Below are 21600 nucleotides of genomic sequence, written 5' to 3'. Positions count from 1 at the left end.
TATTTGTACCACATTACTTCACAATTATCACTTAAAAGTGTTTATTTGTACCACATTACACCACAATTATCATTTTCATGGTTTTAAAGAAAAGAAGTTGACCCTATGGGCCACAGGTTGACCTTTTGGGCCATGACTTTCTTCTTCTTCCGGTTACTTCCATGAAAAATCTAAAATATATATATATTTTAAGTCCACGGAAATAATGAATTTAACTTGAAGGTTAAGGATGATTGTATTTTAATATAGTACAATAATAGTATAACTATCTGTGAAATATAACCCATTTATTGTGAGGTCACAGCTTCTCTCTACTTTTGTGTGATATTGATAGCCTAAAGGTTTTATTTGTTTGATGAGACAGACAGCTGTTATGCAGTTCACTTGTTCTTCTACTATACTGGGTAGTTCTCTCTGTCAGAAGCATGATTTGATCCGCAGCATTTTGTGTAGTGTAGGAATATATTTATATTTATGTAAATATACGGTAATGATGTAGAATATATTTATATGTATGTAAATATATGGTAATGATGTAGGCATTAGCCTGGAATTGTTAAGACACAAACACAAGCCTCACCGTTTTGTTTCAAAAATGTTCTTTTTATTGGATACTTGTCTGTCCATAATATCAAATATAATAACAGATTGTAACCATACCGTCAGCTGTACAAACACTCATACACATAATAAAACATATAATACACACATTTTTACTATGCAAGATTCATCTCCAACTTGTTGCTTTTAAACTGTCCTTCCTTACAGTTAACTTATAAATATACTCATTAATTCATCAACTAATTAATTAATTCATTGACCCTTCACCCATTTTCAACCTATGTTCATATGATTGGTCCTCACTAATGCTCATTATAATATTATATCTTATCTTCATATGATTGGTCCTCACTAATACTCATTATAATAATATATCTTATCTTCATATGATTGGTCCTCACTAATACTCATTATAATATTATATCTTATCTTCATATCTAATGCTAATGAGCATTAGTGGACCAATTATATGAAGATAAGATGTAATATAATATTATAATGAGCATTAGTGGACCAATTATATGAAGATAAGATTGAAAATGGGTGAAATTCTCCTCTAAGTAATTCATTCATTCAGTCAGATTGTCTTTAGAGGAACAACAGAATGTTTACCATTTACTGGGGTTCTCAATGTGAGGTCTGGGGACCCCCAGGGGTCCTTTCAGGGGGGGGGGGGTTCTCAATGTGAGGTCTGGGGACCCCCAGGGGTCCTTTCAGGGGGGGGGGGGGGGGTTCTCAATGTGAGGTCTGGGGACCCCCAGGGGTCCCTAGGGGTCCCCAGGGGTCTCCTGACCCCACGTTGAGAAGCAGTGAACCCTGGGGGGTCCCTAGGGGTCCCCAGGGGTCTCCTGACCCCACGTTGAGAAGCAGTGAGCTACAGAGCGGTCTGACAGCATGGAATGTGTCATACCTCTGCAGACAGGCAGGGGGCAGTGTTGTGCTTTCATTCAACACAAACACACACTCCAGTCCAGTGTGTGATAAACATAACAGTCCATGTGTGTGTGTGTGTGTGTGTGTGTGTGTGTGTGTGTGTGTGTGTGTGTGTGTGTGTGTGTGTGTGTGTGTGTGTAGGTCAGTATCTCTTGTCCTCGGGGGGCGTGGCCACCAGTACTTCCTGGTTGTTGAAGTCCCAGAAAGCCGTGAGGTGGAACGCCATGTTGGAGCTGACCACCAAGTATTCTAAGAGAGCAAACACAGTGTAGACTACACACACACACACACACACACACGCACACGCACACACACACACACGCACACGCACGCACACGCATGCACGCACACACACGCACGCACACACACACAGAAAAAAGGGGAAAAAAGAAAGAAAGTCAGACAGACAGACATTTTAATTGAAGAAATAGGTCTAATATTATAATAATAAACTATACCTATACATATAATAATAATTAATAAACTTCTATCATTTAAACATCTACTTAGACTTTAGGGTTTCACCCCAGACAGTTTTTTAAGTTGATTGAAAACAGACATTTGATATTAAGTGTTGTTCTATGACTGCCGTCGACGCGTTATCGAGTCAATTGCTAGTTTGTCCAGTTGGCCGTCGACGCGAGACGCACGTTTAGCTTTTTCATTGTTTAATCTGTGATCGCGCTGTTCTGTTTATTTTTCATCATCAGTTTCGCTTTCTGATTCCTTCAGACTCACCGGGTTCATGGATTCATGATTCATGATTCATGAATCATGATTCATGATTCATGATTCATGAATCATGAATCATGAATCATGATTCATGATTCATGATTCATGATTCATGGTTCATGATTCATGACGCAGATTCTGTTTCCCGTTCTCTTTTTTTCTTTCTGTCATTTTAGGCCAGAATAGGGAAAAACACGGTTTTTCACCCGTTATAAAAAACAAACAGAGAGCTCTAGTTCTATTTTCTTTGGGTGACGAACAGTCATCGTCGTCGTGTATCACAACGATCTGAAGCCCGATCGGCGAGCGAAGTGTTTAAAACCGCAGCCAGACAAACTATTTGAAAATCAAATAACAAAATAACAACAACAAAAAAACACGAAAATGGCTGACACTGGGGGAGTACTTTATGAGAATACTCTGGCAGTTAATATCACCACCAAAGTGGTGGTGTGGCCCTTTAACACATTGATGGCCAAGATCGCATTGATGCGTTCTTTCCCTTTTTTTTTAATTCCACAAGGGGCGCCCTAACACAGCTTTGGAATGATCCATCGTCACTCAGAGAAGTAGAATGTGGATGTGACGTCATCGCAAAAAACCTCACGTCCGTTCATCCCAACGATGGGATTTTCAGAAAAACAGCTGTAACTCTGTTTATTTTTTTTGCATTGAAAACCACTAGTTTTCAGCGGGCCGAAGCCCCAACATGGCGGATCGTGGTTGGAATGTTGTCGTTCCTATGGATACACAGATCCCTCCGCCAACCCACGGGGACTCTTTTGTTTTGTTTTTTGGAGACACAATGTCGCTTCCACAGCGTTTCAAATATCATCAGTAATTACGCTGGCAAGGGGATAGAAAACTATGTTTAATATCTTGGCAATCAATGTGTTAAGTAAAGTGTAAAGTGTTCTGGTCCTTTAAGTAAAGATAAGTGAAGTGTTCTGGTCCTTTAAGTAAAGATAAGTAAAGTGTTCTCTGGTCCTTTAAGTAAAGATAAGTAAAGTGTTCTGGTCCTTTAAGTAAAGATAAGTAAAGTGTTCTGGTCCTTTAAGTAAAGATAAGTAAAGTGTTCTGGCCCTTTAAGCAGCTCTGGCGTGAAGGAACTCACTTCCTGGTTCACAGAACTTGTTGTGTCGTCTGAAGAAATATCCTGCTGCTAGGCAACAAGACACGTTAAACAGGAAGAGACGCAGCTTCCAGCGGTATGATGTCACTTCCTGTCAGAGAGAGAGAGAGAGAGAGAGAGAGAGAGAGAGAGAGAGAGAGAGAGAGAGAGAGAGAGAGAGAGAGAGAGAGAGAGAGAGAGAGAGAGAGAGAGAGAGAGAGAGAGAGTATCAGCCCATTTAAAAGCACTAGTACTGTGTCGTGGCTGTGAAGTGTAGTGAGCTTCTAGATCGGCTACTTTCACTATTTTTGTATGCCACCATTATACAACAAAGTATAACACAAATAATAATAATAATAAACTTTATTTGTATAGCACCTTTCATGACATGAAATGCAGCTCAAAGTGCTTTACAGAGCAAGAATACAATTACAGTTAGAACCAATTTAACAATAAAGCAAACAAAGATAAAATAAAATAAAATAAAAGCAAGCAAAAGCAAAGGCATAAAACAACATTAAAATAGGGAATACAGTGAGGAATTAAAAATCAACCAAAGAATCAGCTAAAAGCAAGAGTGAAGTAATAGGTCTTGAGCTGTGCTTTAAAGCTATCGACAGAGGCTGCCTGTCTTAGGTGTAATGGGAGTTTATTCCACACTGTCGGTCCGTAAAAGCAGAATGCTGCTTCACCGTATTTTTTATATGTCATTGTAGGCACCTCGAGCAGGTCAGCACTTGAAGACCTGAGGGCCCGGTTTGGAACATATCTCTCTAGGCAGTCAGAGAGGTAGGTAGGTGCCAGACCATTTAGAGCTTTATAAACTATTAAAAGAATTTTAAAATCAATCCTAAAAACAACCGGGAGCCAGTGTAGTGAAGCAAGAACTGGAGTGATATGTTCTCTCATCCTGGTTTTAGTTAAAATTCTGGCTGCCGCATTTTGAACAAGTTGTAATCTGTCAGTTGTTTTCTTTGGCAGGCCAGAGTAGAGTGCGTTGCAGTAATCAAGCCGAGAGAAAACAAAAGCGTGGATCAGCGTCTTTGCATCGTCTAACGACAGATAGTCTCTAATTCGCGCAATATTTCTAAGATGAAAGAAAGCAATCTTGGTGACATGATTAATGTGTGTATTGAAATTCAATTCAGAATCGATAATCACCCCCAGGTTCTTTACTGTGGTGTTACTTTCTACAGCCAGGTTACCAAGTCTACTTGTTATTGATTCTCTCTGCTCACTGGAGCCAATTATGAGAACTTCTGTTTTATCCTCATTTAGCTTAAGAAAGTTCTCACTCATCCAGCATTTTATACTGGACAGACAGGTCAACAATGGGTCTAGAGCGCAGGGGTCGTCTGGAGCTACTGAAAGATACAGCTGGGTATCATCAGCATAGAAATGGAAGTTCACTCCGTGATCGGCGATGAGTTCTCCCAGCGGTAGTATATACAGGGAGAACAATAAGGGACCCAGAATTGAGCCCTGTGGAATACCAGAACAGATGTTGTGTTTGTCTGAGTCAAAGTTAGCTAGACTGACAAAATAGCTTCTGCCTGTTAGGTAAGAGTGAAACCAAGACAAGGCTGTGCCTGACAAACCAATCCAGTACTCCAAACGTTGTAGTAGAATTGTGTGATCAATCGTATCAAAAGCAGCGGTTAAGTCAAGAAGTAGGAGAACAGATACATTTTTGTCGTCAGCGGACACCCTTAGATCATTAATTACTTTTACAAGTGCTGTTTCTGTACTATGACCTTTCCTGAAGCCAGATTGGAATTTGTTATGAACCTTATTGTTCTGTAGGAACACATCCAGTTGATGAAAGATAGTTTTTTCTAAGACCTTGCCCAAAAATGGCAGATTTGAGATTGGTCTATAATTACCCAGCACCAATGGATCAAGGTTGTGTTTCTTGAGTAGCGGCCTGACTACAGCCGTTTTCAGTGAGTCTGGAAAGACGCCTGAAAGTAGAGAGCTGTTTACAATTCTTAGGGTATCTCCAATAACACTGTCTAAAACCTCTTTGAGAAACGGGGTGGGTACTACATCCAGTGAGCAAGATGATGATGTCATCTGTGATATAGTTTTACGGAGTTCCTCTTCATTAATTGCGCAGAATGATATTAGGCTTCCTCTGGAGGGATCTACATTTTTGCACCATGCACCATTTGCCGCATTTGCAGTGCTAGCAGCAGCATTCATAATACCAGCTCGAATGCTAAAAATTTTGTTTTCAAAAAAGGATGCGAACTCATCACACTTAGCTTTAGAAGCAGGGAGCGACTCCTTGTAAGCCTGGGGGGGGTTTAAGAGATGTTCAATGGTAGAGAATAAGACTCTGGCATTTTGCTTGTTGTCATTGATAATGCGTGAAAAATATGCCTGCCTTGCCAAGCGCAGTGCTTTGTTATAGGCCACTGTTGACTTCTTAAAGATCTCTAGGTGGACAGTGAGTTTGTTTTTTCTCCAAATTCGCTCAGCTTTACGACATTCTTTCTTGAGTGAGCGCATGTGCGCGTCGATCCAGGGTGTTACTCTAGAGTTAAGTTTCTTTTTAGTTTTCATAGGAGCCACTATGTCGAGAGCTGACTCTAATTTGAGATTAAAATGTTGAACCATATCATTCACTGAGGGAGCATCAAGTAGGGGGGGCACCTGCACACACGCCAGATGACGAGGAAACTCGTTTGCTGCAGATGAGCTAAAAAAACGTTTTTTTATAGTATATTCTGTATTGTTTTTCCCTAGATCAGAGACAGTCATATTAAAACACAATAAATAGTGGTCTGTTAGTTCGGGCTTATCAATAATACTGTCAACAGTGATATTCAAACCTTTAGTGATCACCAAGTCCAGGGTATGGCCATGTTTATGTGTTGGCCCAACAACATGTTGAATAAAGTCAAAGTTGTGCAGTAACTGTAGGAAACCCATAGCCACAACATCCGAAACAATGTCAACATGTAGATTAGCATCTCCAGTAATCAGAGTTCTGTCATAATTAGTGGAACAGATAGATAAAAGTTCTGATATTTCTGTTAGAAATAAGGCTTTGCTGCACTTTGGAGGTCGATACATACTAATCATAAGCACAGAGGATTGACTCTCCAATATGGTGGCCTGGTATTCAAATGATTTAAAACTGCCGAGGTTTGGCAGAGGTTTGAATTTTAAAGTGTCAGAAAAGATATTCGCCAGACCACCTCCTCTTTTTCCCTCACGTCCTGAGTGAATGAAACTGTACTTTGGTGGGCATGCTGCAGCTAGGGGCACCGCTCCATCAGATCCAAGCCAAGTTTCTGTTAAAAAGATAATATCTAGTTTCTCTTTACAGATGATATCATTTACAGAGGAAGACTTGTCATTAAGTGACCTGATGTTAAATAGGGCCAGGTTTAGCTTCAGGCATTCAACTATCTGGCTGTTGCCTCTACAGGGAATGCGTGTTAAATTTGCTATATTTGCAGAGTGTTTAAAGTCACTCCTTGTCCCGGAGGCTCTATTTGAGATAACAGTGGGAATATTGTAAACCTTGTTTTCAACAAGGCTAACTGAAATAGCCTTGGGCCCAGACATGATTTTGGCTATGCATAATGGACCCTGCCTATCTCAGCAGTCAAATGTATTCTCTAGACGTAGGGACAATTCGTAGGGACAATTCTTGCGCTGTTCTTCACGTTCTTCGTTCCTGATCTTGCGCCTCTGTATCGCTAGTGCCAACAGCGTCAACCGTCGAGGGGGGATGGTTGGGGGGCAGGGCACGGTTGATGGTTGTGGGGCCTGGCGTTTGATTTGGGGGGTGATTCTAGTCCCCTCTTTAATCAAGTCGTTCATGCTACTGGTGAACTCCAGAAGGGGTATTGGGGACAGGGAAAAAGATGATGATGAGGAGGAGGAAGGTGATAGAGTTGGTTGATCTTCCTTCATTTTGTCGAGTTTATTAAAAACTAATATACATTAGAATAGATTTTTTTCAGGGACAGCTCCATTGATAATGCTGTGGTGACGTCAACTCGGACTGCGAGGAACCTGGGTGTGACCCTGGATGACCGACTGTCGTTCTCGGCAAACATCGCGTCAGTGACACGGTCCTACAGATTCGTCCTCTACAACATCAGGAGGATTCGCCCCTTCCTCACCCCAGCCCAGGTGCTCATCAAGAGCCTGCTCATCCAGGCTCTTGTCATCTCCCGCCTGGACTACTGCAACTCCCTCCTTGCTGGTGCTCCGCTGGTGCTAGCCTATAGGCAGTGAAAGGAACAGCTCCTTCTTACCTCCGGGCTATGGTCGATGCTTACACCCCTGCCCGACCACTTCGGTCTGCCACTTCGGGGCGACTGATTGCCTCGTCGCTCAGTGGTCCTTCTGGCCGATCTACACGGTCACGACTCTTTTCTGTTCTGGCCCCACAGTGGTGGAATGAACTTCCCACTGATGTCAGGACAGCAGAGTCACTGATGTCAGGACAGCAGAGTCACTGATGTCAGGACAGCAGAGTCACTGATGTCAGGACAGCAGAGTCACTGATGTCAGGACAGCAGAGACACTGATGTCAGGACAGCAGAGTCACTGATGTCAGGACAGCAGAGTCACTGATGTCAGGACAGCAGAGTCACTGATGTCAGGACAGCAGAGTCACTGATGTCAGGACAGCAGAGACACTGATGTCAGGACAGCAGAGACACTGATGTCAGGACAGCAGAGACACTGATGTCAGGACAGCAGAGTCACTGATGTCAGGACAGCAGAGTCACTGATGTCAGGACAGCAGAGACACTGATGTCAGGACAGCAGAGTCACTGATGTCAGGACAGCAGAGTCACTGATGTCAGGACAGCAGAGTCACTGATGTCAGGACAGCAGAGTCACTGCCCATCTTTCACCGCAGGCTGAAAACCCACCTCTTCAGGAAACACTACCCTTCCTCTTTGCCTGACCTACTTGTTGTTAACTAGTTGTACGAACTCTTGTTTTATTGTTTTATTGGATCTTGTTAATTCGACACACTTATTTGTTTTAGCTCTTGCTCATTTTATTTTGCTATTTTGTCTCATCTGTTTAATAAAGTAGGTAGCTGATATATTGCACTTTTACCTTAGCGCTAGGTATACTCTTGGTTGCTTGTTTTAGAAGAGAATGCCTTTAAGACTTCTAGTGATTAGTAGTTTCGTTCCCTACCTATGTTGAATACACTTATTGTAAGTCGCTTTGGATAAAAGCGTCTGCTAAATGACTGTAATGTAATGTAATGTAATGTAATGTTGTTTATACATGATGATGTATGTACATGTATGTTGCATATTAACGTGTTGTTTATACATGGCTGCTGTGTTGGTAAGGTCTTTCTGATACTGTGTGTATATAATAATATAAATAGTAGAGTAATAATAGAGTATTTTTACCTCAGTATGTAGAGAGTACTTTTGGATAGAGTACCACAGTCTGCATGTAAACATCATGTGGAGCAGAGAACCGCCGATAAACACGATGAAGGAGTTCTTATGGACACCTAGAATACACATAATATACATATTATTATATAATATAATATAATATAATACACACAATATACATAATATTATTATATATAATACACATAATATACATACACCTATAATAGACACAGAAACAGGTGCAGTCACTATGTAATGAGTCCTCAAGAAGCACCCTGAATGTCACTATGTAATGTGTCCTCAAGAAGCACCCTGAATGTCACTATGTAGTGTGTCCTCAAGAAGCACCCTGAATGTCTCTATGTAGTGTGTCCTCAAGAAGCACCCTGAATGTCTCTATGTAGTGTGTCCTCAAGAAGCACCCTGAATGTCACTATGTAGTGTGTCCTCAAGAAGCACCCTGAATGTCTCTATGTAGTGTGTCCTCAAGAAGCACCCTGAATGTCTCTATGTAGTGTGTCCTCAAGAAGCACCCTGAATGTCACTATGTAGTGTGTCCTCAAGAAGCACCCTGAATGTCTCTATGTAATGTGTCCTCAAGAAGCACCCTGAATGTCTCTATGTAATGTGTCCTCAAGAAGCACCCTGAATGTCTCTATGTAGTGTGTCCTCAAGAAGCACCCTGAATGTCTCTATGTAGTGTGTCCTCAAGAAGCACCCTGAATGTCTCTATGTAGTGTGTCCTCAAGAAGCACCCTGAATGTCTCTATGTAGTGTGTCCTCAAGAAGAACCCTGAATGTCTCTATGTAGTGTGTCCTCAAGAAGAACCCTGAATGTCTCTATGTAATGTGTCCTCAAGAAGCACCCTGAATGTCTCTATGTAGTGTGTCCTCAAGAAGCACCCTGAATGTCTCTATGTAGTGTGTCCTCAAGAAGCACCCTGAATGTCTCTATGTAGTGTGTCCTCAAGAAGAACCCTGAATGTCTCTATGTAGTGTGTCCTCAAGAAGAACCCTGAATGTCTCTATGTAATGTGTCCTCAAGAAGCACCCTGAATGTCTCTATGTAGTGTGTCCTCAAGAAGCACCCTGAATGTCTCTATGTAGTGTGTCCTCAAGAAGAACCCTGAATGTCTCTATGTAGTGTGTCCTCAAGAAGAACCCTGAATGTCTCTATGTAATGTGTCCTCAAGAAGAACCCTGAATGTCTCTATGTAATGTGTCCTCAAGAAGCACCCTGAATGTCTCTATGTAGTGTGTCCTCAAGAAGAACCCTGAATGTCTCTATGTAGTGTGTCCTCAAGAAGCACCCTGAATGTCTCTATGTAGTGTGTCCTCAAGAAGCACCCTGAATGTCTCTATGTAGTGTGTCCTCAAGAAGAACCCTGAATGTCTCTATGTAATGTGTCCTCAAGAAGCACCCTGAATGTCTCTATGTAGTGTGTCCTCAAGAAGCACCCTGAATGTCTCTATGTAGTGTGTCCTCAAGAAGAACCCTGAATGTCTCTATGTAGTGTGTCCTCAAGAAGAACCCTGAATGTCTCTATGTAATGTGTCCTCAAGAAGAACCCTGAATGTCTCTATGTAATGTGTCCTCAAGAAGCACCCTGAATGTCTCTATGTAGTGTGTCCTCAAGAAGAACCCTGAATGTCTCTATGTAGTGTGTCCTCAAGAAGAACCCTGAATGTCTCTATGTAATGTGTCCTCAAGAAGAACCCTGAATGTCTCTATGTAATGTGTCCTCAAGAAGCACCCTGAATGTCTCTATGTAGTGCGTCCTCTAGAAGCACCCTGAATGTCTCTATGTAGTGTGTCCTCAAGAAGCACCCTGAATGTCTCTATGTAGTGTGTCCTCAAGAAGCACCCTGAATGTCTCTATGTAGTGTGTCCTCTAGAAGCACCCTGAATGTCTCTATGTAGTGTGTCCTCAAGAAGCACCCTGAATGTCTCTATGTAGTGCGTCCTCTAGAAGCACCCTGAATGTCTCTATGTAGTGTGTCCTCAAGAAGCACCCTGAATGTCTCTATGTAATGTGTCCTCAAGAAGCACCCTGAATGTCTCTATGTAGTGTGTCCTCAAGAAGCACCCTGAATGTCACTATGTAGTGTGTCCTCAAGAAGAACTCAGTAGAGGATACATATGTGAGTATAAGTAATCCAGTATTCTCAGACAGGCTACACACACACACCACAGCGGTCAGTAATAGATGACATACTGTAGTAATAGATTACTTACTATAAGTCTCAGTAGAGGATACATAGGTGAGTAGAAGTAATCCAGTATTCTCAGACAGGCTACACACACACCACAGCGGTCAGTAATAGATTACTTACTGTACTAATAGATTACTTACTGTAAGTCTCAGTAGAGGATACATATGTGAGTAGAAGTAATCCAGTATTCTCAGACAGGCTACACACACACACCACGGCGGTCAGTAATAGATTACTTACTGTACTAATAGATTACTTACTGTAAGTCTCAGTAGAGGATACATATGTGAGTAGAAGTAATCCAGTATTCTCAGACAGGCTACACACACACACCACAGCGGTCAGGACTCTGCTGCTCAGGCTGCTGCTGCGTCTCCAGTAGAGCATGCAGTAACAGGCACTGAGCAGGTAGCGGGGGGCGCTGTGGAGCCCGATGCACGTCCTCCATATGTAACGCTCTGGAACCAGGCTGATGGACGCACTGATGGAGGGCAGGTAGTTAGATACCTGCAATACACACATACAGTATGCACACACACACACACACACAGGTAGTTAGATACCTGCAATACACACATACAGTATGCACACACACACACACACACACACACACACACACACACACACACACACACACACACACACACACACACACACACACACACAGACTCTGCACTTAACTGTAGTAACTTCCCTTTTTACTTACTTTTATAAGTACTCTTATAGTAGTGGTAGAGTAGAGACATACCTGACAGTGAGTATAAGTACTCTCATGGTAGTGGTAGAGTAGAGACATACCTGACAGTGAGTATAAGTACTCTCATGGTAGTGGTAGAGTAGAGACATACCTGACAGTGAGTATAAGTACTCTCATGGTAGTGGTAGAGTAGAGACATACCTGGCAGTGAGTATAAGTACTCTCATGGTAGTGGTAGAGTAGATTTACCTGGCAGTGAGTATAAGTACTCTCATGGTAGTGGTAGAGTAGATTTACCTGACAGTGAGTATAAGTACTCTCATGGTAGTGGTAGAGTAGAGACATACCTGACAGTGAGTATAAGTACTCTCATGGTAGTGGTAGAGTAGAGACATACCTGGCAGTGAGTATAAGTACTCTCATGGTAGTGGTAGAGTAGATTTACCTGGCAGTGAGTATAAGTACTCTCATGGTAGTGGTAGAGTAGAGACAGCACCAGACAGATGATCAGTCCAGTCAGGGCCAGCAGAACGGTTCCCACGGCCAGGTGTGTGAACGGGACCCTGATGAGAGGCCGGTCCCTCTCTACGCCGATGTACCCCCCCTGTACCATCCTGTAAATATATATAAACATATATATATATATATATATACACCCCCTGTACCATCCTGTAAATATATATAAACATATATATATATATATATATACATATATATATATGTGTGATGTACACCCCGTACCATCCTGTAAAATATATAAACATATATATATATATATACATATATATATATGTGTGATGTACCCCCCGTACCATCCTGTAAATATATATAAACATATATATATATATACATATATATATATATATGTGTGATGTACCCCCCGTACCATCCTGTAAATATATATAAACATATATATATATATATATATACATATATATATATATGTGTGATGTACCCCCCGTACCATCCTGTAAATATATATAAACATATATATATATATATACATATATATATATATATGTGTGATGTACCCCCCGTACCATCCTGTAAATATATATAAACATATATATATATATATACATATATATATATGTGTGATGTACCCCCCGTACCATCCTGTAAATATATATAAACATATATATACATATATATATATGTGTGATTTTCCCCTCCGTACCATCCTGTAAATATATATAAACATATATATATACATATATATATATGTGTGATGTACCCCCCCTGTACCATCCTGTAAATATATATAAACATATATATATATATATACATATATATATATGTGTGATGTACCCCCCGTACCATCCTGTAAATATATATAAACATATATATATATATATACATATATATATATATATGTGTGATGTACCCCCCGTACCATCCTGTAAATATATATAAACATATATATATATATATACATATATATATATGTGTGATGTACCCCCCGTACCATCCTGTAAATATATATAAACATATATATATATATATACATATATATATATATATGTGTGATGTACCCCCCGTACCATCCTGTAAATATATATAAACATATATATATATATATACATATATATATATATATATGTGTGATGTACCCCCCGTACCATCCTGTAAATATATATAAACATATATATATATATATACATATATATATATATATGTGTGATGTACCCCCCGTACCATCCTGTAAATATATATAAACATATATATATATATATACATATATATATGTGTGATGTACCCCCCCTGTACCATCCTGTAAATATATATAATATATATAAAACATATATATACACCCCCTGTACCGTCCTGTAAATATATATAACATATATAAAACATATATATACACCCCCTGTACCGTCCTGTAAATATATATAACATATATAAAACATATATATATACACACCCTGTACCATCCTGTAAATATATATAACATATATAAAACATATATATACACCCCCTGTACCGTCCTGTAAATATATATAATATATATAAAACATATATATACACCCCCTGTACCGTCCTGTAAATATATATAACATATATAAAACATATATATACACCCCCTGTACCATCCTGTAAATATATATAACATATATATATATATATATATATATATATGTGATGTACCCCCCCTGTATCATCCTGTAAAACATATATAAAACACATATATATGTGTGTTTTATATACATATATAGGATATATATATATATATAGTAGAGACGTTGATGAGACACAGGTTATATAAGTTAGTGTCACATTAGCTCTGTGTTACTGGTCTACCTTAAGTCAGTCCACCTTAAGGCCAGGTTAGCTCATTCATTAGCATGTTTAGTCTGTGACATGGTGTCTAATGTTTAGTCTGTGACATAGTGTCTAATGTTTAGTCTGTGACATCTATGTGTGACATGGTGTCTAATGTTGGCTTTGAACCACAAACAAGACAACAGTCATATAGAAACATGTGAATCCTTACTCTCCTTCAAAACAACTGTTTCCTGTACATATTTCTCTTTTTGACTACTACACATTTATAGGATGTTTCTAAGATGTTTTTGCATAGTATTGTATATCTGTCTGTCATCAAATGTTTTGATGAATTGAGTACAAAGGACCCCAATGGAAACAAGTCATTGTAGTGCTTCCATGGGTTTAGAATCCTCTAACAGACCTGGTATTGAACTGTACTTTATGTGCTTGTCTTTGCAATAATAATAATAATAATAATAAGAAGAAAGTATTCAATCAATCAATCAATCAATCATGCACAGATAACTAGTTAGTTAATTGCTGCTCTTACCTTTAAACTTCACAACCACAGCTCCATGTGAGCTATTCTACTTGACATTCATATCATATCATATATTTATATATAAACTATTATATATAAACTATTATATGAGTATTTCTCTCTGACTCAAGATGTGAGATCAGCTCCTCTCTGTTTAGCTGTTTAGCTGTCAGTTAAATACTGTTCCTTATAAATGCATCTAAATGTCAGTATCTATTCAGAGCGTTATATTATATATTATATATATTATATATATTATACCTCTATGATTCAGACAGGCTGTTATTGTTTACATTTATTTTAAATACATTCTAAATAAAATAAAACTAAACGGTTCGGATGCATTGAGCTGCTGACGTCATCAACCCGGAAGAACAATATTCTCGACCTGGCAGGAAGTAGAAAGATGTCTGTGGTTTCCATTGGCTGCTCAGCACTCACATCCGATTAAAAGCCCGCCCTACCATATCCGGCCATTTGCACGCCCACACACATGAGCAAACTGAGACCGTTTCCGTTTCCGCTTCAAGGCGGATATGCGAACTGTAAAGCCAAATGAGCCAATCAGGAGCACGCTTCAACCGGTGTTCGGCGTTGCCAAGTCTGCTCGTTATAAGCATAAGAGACTTCGTTTTTCTGTAAATAATTGTATATTAGAAGATGTATTTTTATAAATATTCACGTTCAAAACGCATTCAGTACTTTTACATGAACCACTTCAGACCTGCATTATATATTTAGGCCATTTGAAAATAGCAGCTCTACAAGCTCACAATGCGACGCATTGTAGATCTGCTATTTTCAAAAGATCTTTATACAATTGAAAACAATTAGTACTTTTGTTACTTTAAGTACATTTTGATACCAATACTTTTGTACTTTTACTCAAGTAAATTTTTGTCGTAACAGAGAGTATTTCTACATTGTAGTATTGGTACTTTTACTTAAGTAAAAAACAAAATGTGAGTAGTTTAATAACATTACGTCCATACCGAACGTCATGACGTCATCACGTCTTCGTGTTAAAGAACGTAATGGCACGTAACGTAACGTAACATAACGTAACGTGTTGACGCTCCTCTGGCGGATAGACATTAGCATCGTGGCTAAATGTGACACATTATTATTATTATTAACATTATTAATACAACACAAACACACATCTCTTTATATTACTGATACTCTATTACTCTAGAGGGGAGGAGTCACAGCAGGAGGTGAGTTTAAACCCATTAAAACTATAACAGAATAAAACAGTAAAACATTATTAACAATGTTTTACTGTTTACGTCGTAGGAGCTTAGCTTAGCTTAGCTTAGCTTAGCTTAGCCTAGCAGCGCGAGCCACGCCGTTTCCATGAGTATTATTATTATTATTATTATTATTATTATTAGTGACATTAAAGTAAAGTAATCAGTGAGACGAACCGTCGGGATACAGGGTTAAAGGTACTTTATTATCATGATGTTTGTTCGTATTAACGTTCAGTGTTGAACGTGTTGTTGTGAATGCTAACGTTAGCCTAGCGGCTAACATCTAATCTGATGTATGCTGCGTAGTAGGACGGTGTCGCTCGTCGAGGGTAAAAAACAACAGATCCACAAGTTATCAACCTGTAGCAGCATGGTCTGTTTGATCTGTTTGATCTGTTTGATCTGTTGGTTCTGAAGGTAACCTGCTGCGGCACAGTTTAAGCATGTTTATGTGTTTATATAAGTTTAAACACACGCATGTTTAAGTGTTTAAACACATATTATAAACACTCTTAAACTGTGTTTGAACTTATATAAACACATATTATAAACACTCTTAAACTGTGTTTGAACTTATATAAACACATATTATAAACACTCTTAAACTGTGTTTGAACTTATATAAACACATATTATAAACACTCTTAAACTGTGTTTAAACTTATATAAACACATATTATAAACACTCTTAAACTGTGTTTAAACTTATATAAACATATTATAAACACTCTTAAACTGTGTTTAAACTTATATAAACACATATTATAAACACTCTTAAACTGTGTTTAAACTTATATAAACACATATTATAAACACTCTTAAACTGTGTTTAAACTTATATAAACACATATTATAAACACTCTTAAACTGTGTTTAAACTTATATAAACACATATTATAAACACTCTTAAACTGTGTTTAAACTTATATAAACACATATTATAAACACTCTTAAACTGTGTTTAAACTTATATAAACACATATTATAAACACTCTTAAACTGTGTTTAAACTTATATAAACACATATTATAAACACTCTTAAACTGTGTTTAAACTTATATAAACACATATTATAAACACTCTTAAACTGTGTTTAAACTTATATAAACACATATTATAAACACTCTTAAACTGTGTTTAAACTTATATAAACACATACTATAAACACTCTTAAACTGTGTTTAAACTTATATAAACACATATTATAAACACTCTTAAACTGTGTTTAAACTTATATAAACACATACTATAAACACTCTTAAACTGTGTTTAAACTTATATAAACACATATTATAAACACTCTTAAACTGTGTTTAAACTTATATAAACACATATTATAAACACTCTTAAACTGTGTTTAAACGTATATAAACACATATTATAAACACGTTTAAACTGTGTTTAAACTTATATAAACACATATTATAAACACTCTTAAACTGTGTTTAAACTTATATAAACACATATTATAAACACTCTTAAAGGGTAAGACCACTGTGGTAGAGGTTTGGGTTGTGTAGTTACCTTGCCATGATGTAACTCCAAAGGTGGGCAAGAAATCTAAAATAATTGCTCCATTGATTAGAAATTGATCATTCAAAATATGCTCCTCATTGACTTACATTGTACGGTAAAACAGTTCTCAAAGTCACTCTTTTAGCACATAAATGAACCCAAACGTAGCTGATTCAAACAATATAGAACATCATCAAACCCAGTACTGTTTGTTTTTTTAATAAAAATGTCAACTTCCTGTTGATTTTACTATTTGAAGATCTGGATCCGGATCCGCCGATCCAGTCCGGGTTTTCTACTTATTCAAAATGGCAAAATCAACTGGAAGTTGACATTTTTATTTAAAAAAAAAACAGTACTGGTTATGGTGATGTTCTATATTGTCTGAATCAACTTTGTTTGTGTTCGTTTTTGTGCTAAAAGAGTGACTTTGAGAGCTGTTTTACCGTACAATGTAAGTCAATGAGGAGCATATTTTGAATTATCAATTTCTAATCAATGGAGCAATTATTTTAGATTTCTTGCCCACCTTTGGAGTTACATCATGGCAAGGTAACTACACAACCCAAATCTCTACCAAAGTGGTCTTGCCCTTTAAACTGTGTTTGAACTTATATAAACACATATTATAAACACGTTTAAACTGTGTGTTTAAACTTATATAAACACATATTATAAACACGTTTAAACTGTGTGTTTAAACTTATATAAACACATATTATAAACACGTTTAAACTGTGTGTTTAAACTTATATAAATACGTTTAAACTGTGTTTAAACTTATATAAACACATATTATAAACACGTTTAAACTGTGTTTAAACTTATATAAACACATATTATAAACACTCTTAAACTGTGTGTTTAAACTTATATAAACATTATATATAGTCTTCATTTAACTCATATCTTCATAATGTGTGTCAGTTAGTCTTCATTTAACTCATATATATATATCATGTGTGTCAGTTAGTCTTCATATATATGTCATGTGTGTCAGTTAGTCTTCATTTAACTCATATATATGTCATGTGTGTCAGTTAGTCTTCATTTAACTCACATATATGTCATGTGTGTCAGTTAGTCTTCATTTAACTCATATATATGTGTCAGTTAGTCTTCATTTAACTCATATATGTGTCATGTGTGTCAGTCTGTCCTGCTAACAGGACATCATGTTCAACAAGTCAACGTTTGGAGCTCCGTTTGGAGGAACCACCGGTGGCTTTGGAGCGACCTCCACCTTTGGACAGCAGAGTAAGTTACTCTAGTATTATTACCAGTTACCACTAATGACATCTAATGTATATGTTACAGGTAAATTGGCATTCCAGGTAAATTGGAAAAGAGGCGCTTGTTTTCACCGCCCCCAGGCAATTCTGTAGAACCAACGCTAGAGGGCAATGAATGCACACTGAATCCACACGCATGCACATGCGTGTGTGCGTGTGCATGTGTGCGCATGCACGCGTGTGCGTGTGTGTATGCGCACACATGCACACGTGTGTCGTCGTGGACACTGGATAGTAACCATAGACTGTATGATAGTAACCCATAAAATCTCCCCCTATCGGGTTACAACTCGGACGGCGCTGATTCGACTCAGCAGACCTTCGGCCGGTCGGCGCGCCTCCTCGGCCTCAAGCTCTGCTGAGTCGGCGCGCCTCCGTCATGGACAATAACTATTATCACGTGCGGTCCGCGTCGCATCAAAGCCCCGCATCGCGCCTCCTCCTCCTCGCGCCGCCTCGTATCAAAGCCCCGCGTCGCGCCTCCTCCTCCTCCTCCTCGCGCCGCCTCGTATCAAAGCCCCGCATCGCGCCTCCTCCTCCTCCTCCTCGTATCAAAGCCCCGCATCGCGCCTCCTCCTCCTCGAGAGCCTCGCGTAAAAAACCCTGTCTCGAAAAGCCCCGCATCGCAGCCCCGCCCCACGCCTAAAAACAAGCGCTCCCCTTCCAATTTACCTGGAATGCCAATTTACCTGTGACATATACATGGGTGACCGGGGGCCACATGCGGCCCTCACCTTTACTTAATGCGGCCCACAGGTTAATATTGGAATACTGATATATATGGGGTGTCACGATACGCCTAATCCACGATTCCATTCGACTTTCGATTTTAAGGTCACAATTCGATTTTTGATACGATATATATTTTTAAAACGTCCTTTTTTTCAGCTTTAAGGGCTATATGATTATTAATTTAGGCTATTGTCTTGATTTGTAAAGAAAAACACATGTTTCTCAATAAGTCCCTTTTTATTTGAATAATATCAAATGAGAATGAGAATAACAAAAAGGGTTTTATGCCCTTACAACAACTGTCATTTTCAGATTCTTCTTTAAGATGAGTTAACAACATTCTTGTGAAGCTCTATGACTAAATAAAATCTAAATACAAAGTTGAACATGTAAGAAAAAAGGATCCAAAGACAACTGTTATTTGGTTCTTAAACATAAAGTATGTTCACATTGTTTGAACAGATAAGAGCTTTAACAAACAAGAAATGTGAATAATAAGCTAAGCCAGGGGTCTTCAAAATAGCCGATCTACAAGCTCACCCGGACGTGCAATCAGATGTGCGCATGCGCGGGAGTATTATTATTTTTTAACCCTTGAATCGCGATACGCCTTTTGACTTCGATACACTGTATCGTACGTCATTTTCGGTTCGATTTCGATACGTACCCTGATGATATATTGATTTCAGCCGTTACAAACATGCACACATGACCCGCTTTAATGACTTCAGTCTATATTATCAGTTGAATGACTTTTTTATGTCCATACAATTTGAAATTAAATAAAAAAAATTACTTTTCGGGATTCCAATTCCAAAATATTCAAAAAATAATTCAGGATTCAATTTCAAAAATAGCACAAATAGCAGATCTACAAGCTCAAAACGCATCGCGTTTTGAGCTTGTAGATCAGCTATTTTTGCTACTTTTGTGTGACATACTAGAATGACAAAGTACGGCATTAATTTACGAAAATTAATGCCGAAAACTTATGATATTGGTTGGTGTGTATCTGATGTGTTTTTGTATATGAATATTGGTTAATGTGTGTGTTTGATGTGTGTTTTTGTATATGAATATTAGTTGATGTGTGTTTGATGTGTGTTTGATGTGTGTTTTTGTATATGAATATTAGTTGATGTGTGTTTGATGTGTGTTTTTGTATATGAATATTAGTTGATGTGTGTTTTTGTGTATGAATATTAGTTGATGTGTGTTTGATGTGTGTTTTTGTATATGAATATTAGTTGATGTGTGTTTTTGTGTATGAATATTAGTTGATGTGTGTTTGATGTGTGTTTTTGTATATGAATATTAGTTGATGTGTGTTTTTGTATATGAATATTAGTTGATGTGTGTTTTTGTATATGAATATTAGTTGATGTGTGTTTGATGTGTGTTTCCAGGCGCTGGTGGCTTTGGAACCGCTGGAGGGTTTGGCAGTTCAGCGTTCGGAGCGACCAGCAACACTGGAGGTCTGTTTGGAGCCACACAGAATAAACCTGGTTGGTTCATCATCTTCTTCTTCTTCTTCTAATTAACTAGAACACACAGAATAAACCTGGTTGGTTCATCTTCTTCTTCTTCTTCTTCTTCTTCTAATTAACTAGAACACACAGAATAAACCTGGTTGGTTCATCATCTTCTTCTTCTTCTTCTTCTTCTAATTAACTAGAACACACAGAATAAACCTGGTTGGTTCATCTTCATCTTCTTCTTCTTCTTCTAATTAACTAGAACACACAGAATAAACCTGGTTGGTTCATCTTCTTCTTCTTCTTCTTCTTCTTCTAATTAACTAGAACACACAGAATAAACCTGGTTGGTTCATCATCATCTTCTTCTTCTTCTTCTTCTAATTAACTAGAACACACAGAATAAACCTGGTGGGTTCATCTTCTTCTTCTTCTTCTTCTAATTAACTAGAACACACAGAATAAACCTGGTTGGTTCATCTTCATCTTCTTCTTCTTCTTCTTCTTCTAATTAACTAGAACACACAGAATAAACCTGGTTGGTTCATCTTCATCTTCTTCTTCTTCTTCTTCTTCTAATTAACTAGAACACACAGAATAAACCTGGTTGGTTCATCTTCTTCTTCTTCTTCTTCTTCTTCTAATTAACTAGAACACACAGAATAAACCTGGTTGGTTCATCATCATCTTCTTCTTCTTCTTCTTCTAATTAACTAGAACACACAGAATAAACCTGGTTGGTTCATCTTCTTCTTCTTCTTCTAATTAACTAGAACACACAGAATAAACCTGGTTGGTTCATCTTCTTCTTCTTCTTCTAATTAACTAGAACACACAGAATAAACCTGGTTGGTTCATCTTCTTCTTCTTCTTCTAATTAACTAGA

General features: G+C 38.2%; 2 protein-coding genes across 3 annotated transcripts in view; one reads left to right on the top strand and one right to left on the bottom strand.

The window, feature by feature from the left end:
• Positions 1–547: 547 nt before the first annotated feature.
• pgap2 (post-GPI attachment to proteins 2) lies at positions 548–14585 on the bottom strand. The gene is made up of 6 exons (XM_080434919.1): positions 14457–14585; positions 12087–12255; positions 11205–11451; positions 8740–8846; positions 3341–3449; positions 548–1767 (listed from the first exon to the last, which is right to left on the bottom strand). The coding sequence occupies exons 2-6, from the start codon at positions 12252–12254 to the stop codon at positions 1637–1639; spliced, it is 762 nt and encodes a 253-aa protein (XP_080291045.1). The 5' UTR covers position 12255; positions 14457–14585; the 3' UTR covers positions 548–1636.
• Positions 14586–15520: 935 nt separating this feature from the next.
• nup98 (nucleoporin 98 and 96 precursor) overlaps positions 15521–21600 on the top strand; it is an 84069-nt gene continuing 77989 nt past the window's right edge. For both annotated transcript variants that reach the window (XM_080434610.1, XM_080434609.1), the window contains exons 1-3: positions 15521–15664; positions 18369–18472; positions 20646–20744. In XM_080434610.1, coding sequence (XP_080290736.1) covers positions 18391–18472; positions 20646–20744 — 181 coding nt within the window. In that variant the 5' untranslated portion in view covers positions 15521–15664; positions 18369–18390. The remainder of the gene's footprint in view (positions 15665–18368; positions 18473–20645; positions 20745–21600) is intronic.

Source organism: Gymnoscopelus braueri (assembly GCF_963280865.1).
Source record: "Gymnoscopelus braueri genome assembly, chromosome: 8".
NCBI classification, from domain to species: domain Eukaryota; kingdom Metazoa; phylum Chordata; class Actinopteri; order Myctophiformes; family Myctophidae; genus Gymnoscopelus; species Gymnoscopelus braueri.
This window is presented reverse-complemented; position numbering and strand designations above follow the sequence as displayed.

Coding starts and splice junctions, on each gene's coding strand:
- pgap2 (XM_080434919.1), bottom strand. CDS start 12,254: ATGGTACAGGGGGGGTACATCGGCGTAGAGAGGGACCGGCCTCTCATC. Junction 8,847..11,204: donor ATCCTCTACTGAGACTTACA/GTAAGTAATCTA, acceptor TGTGTATTCTAG/GTGTCCATAAGAACTCCTTC. Junction 1,768..3,340: donor CAAGTTCTGTGAACCAGGAA/GTGAGTTCCTTC, acceptor GTGTGTGTGTAG/TCTACACTGTGTTTGCTCTC.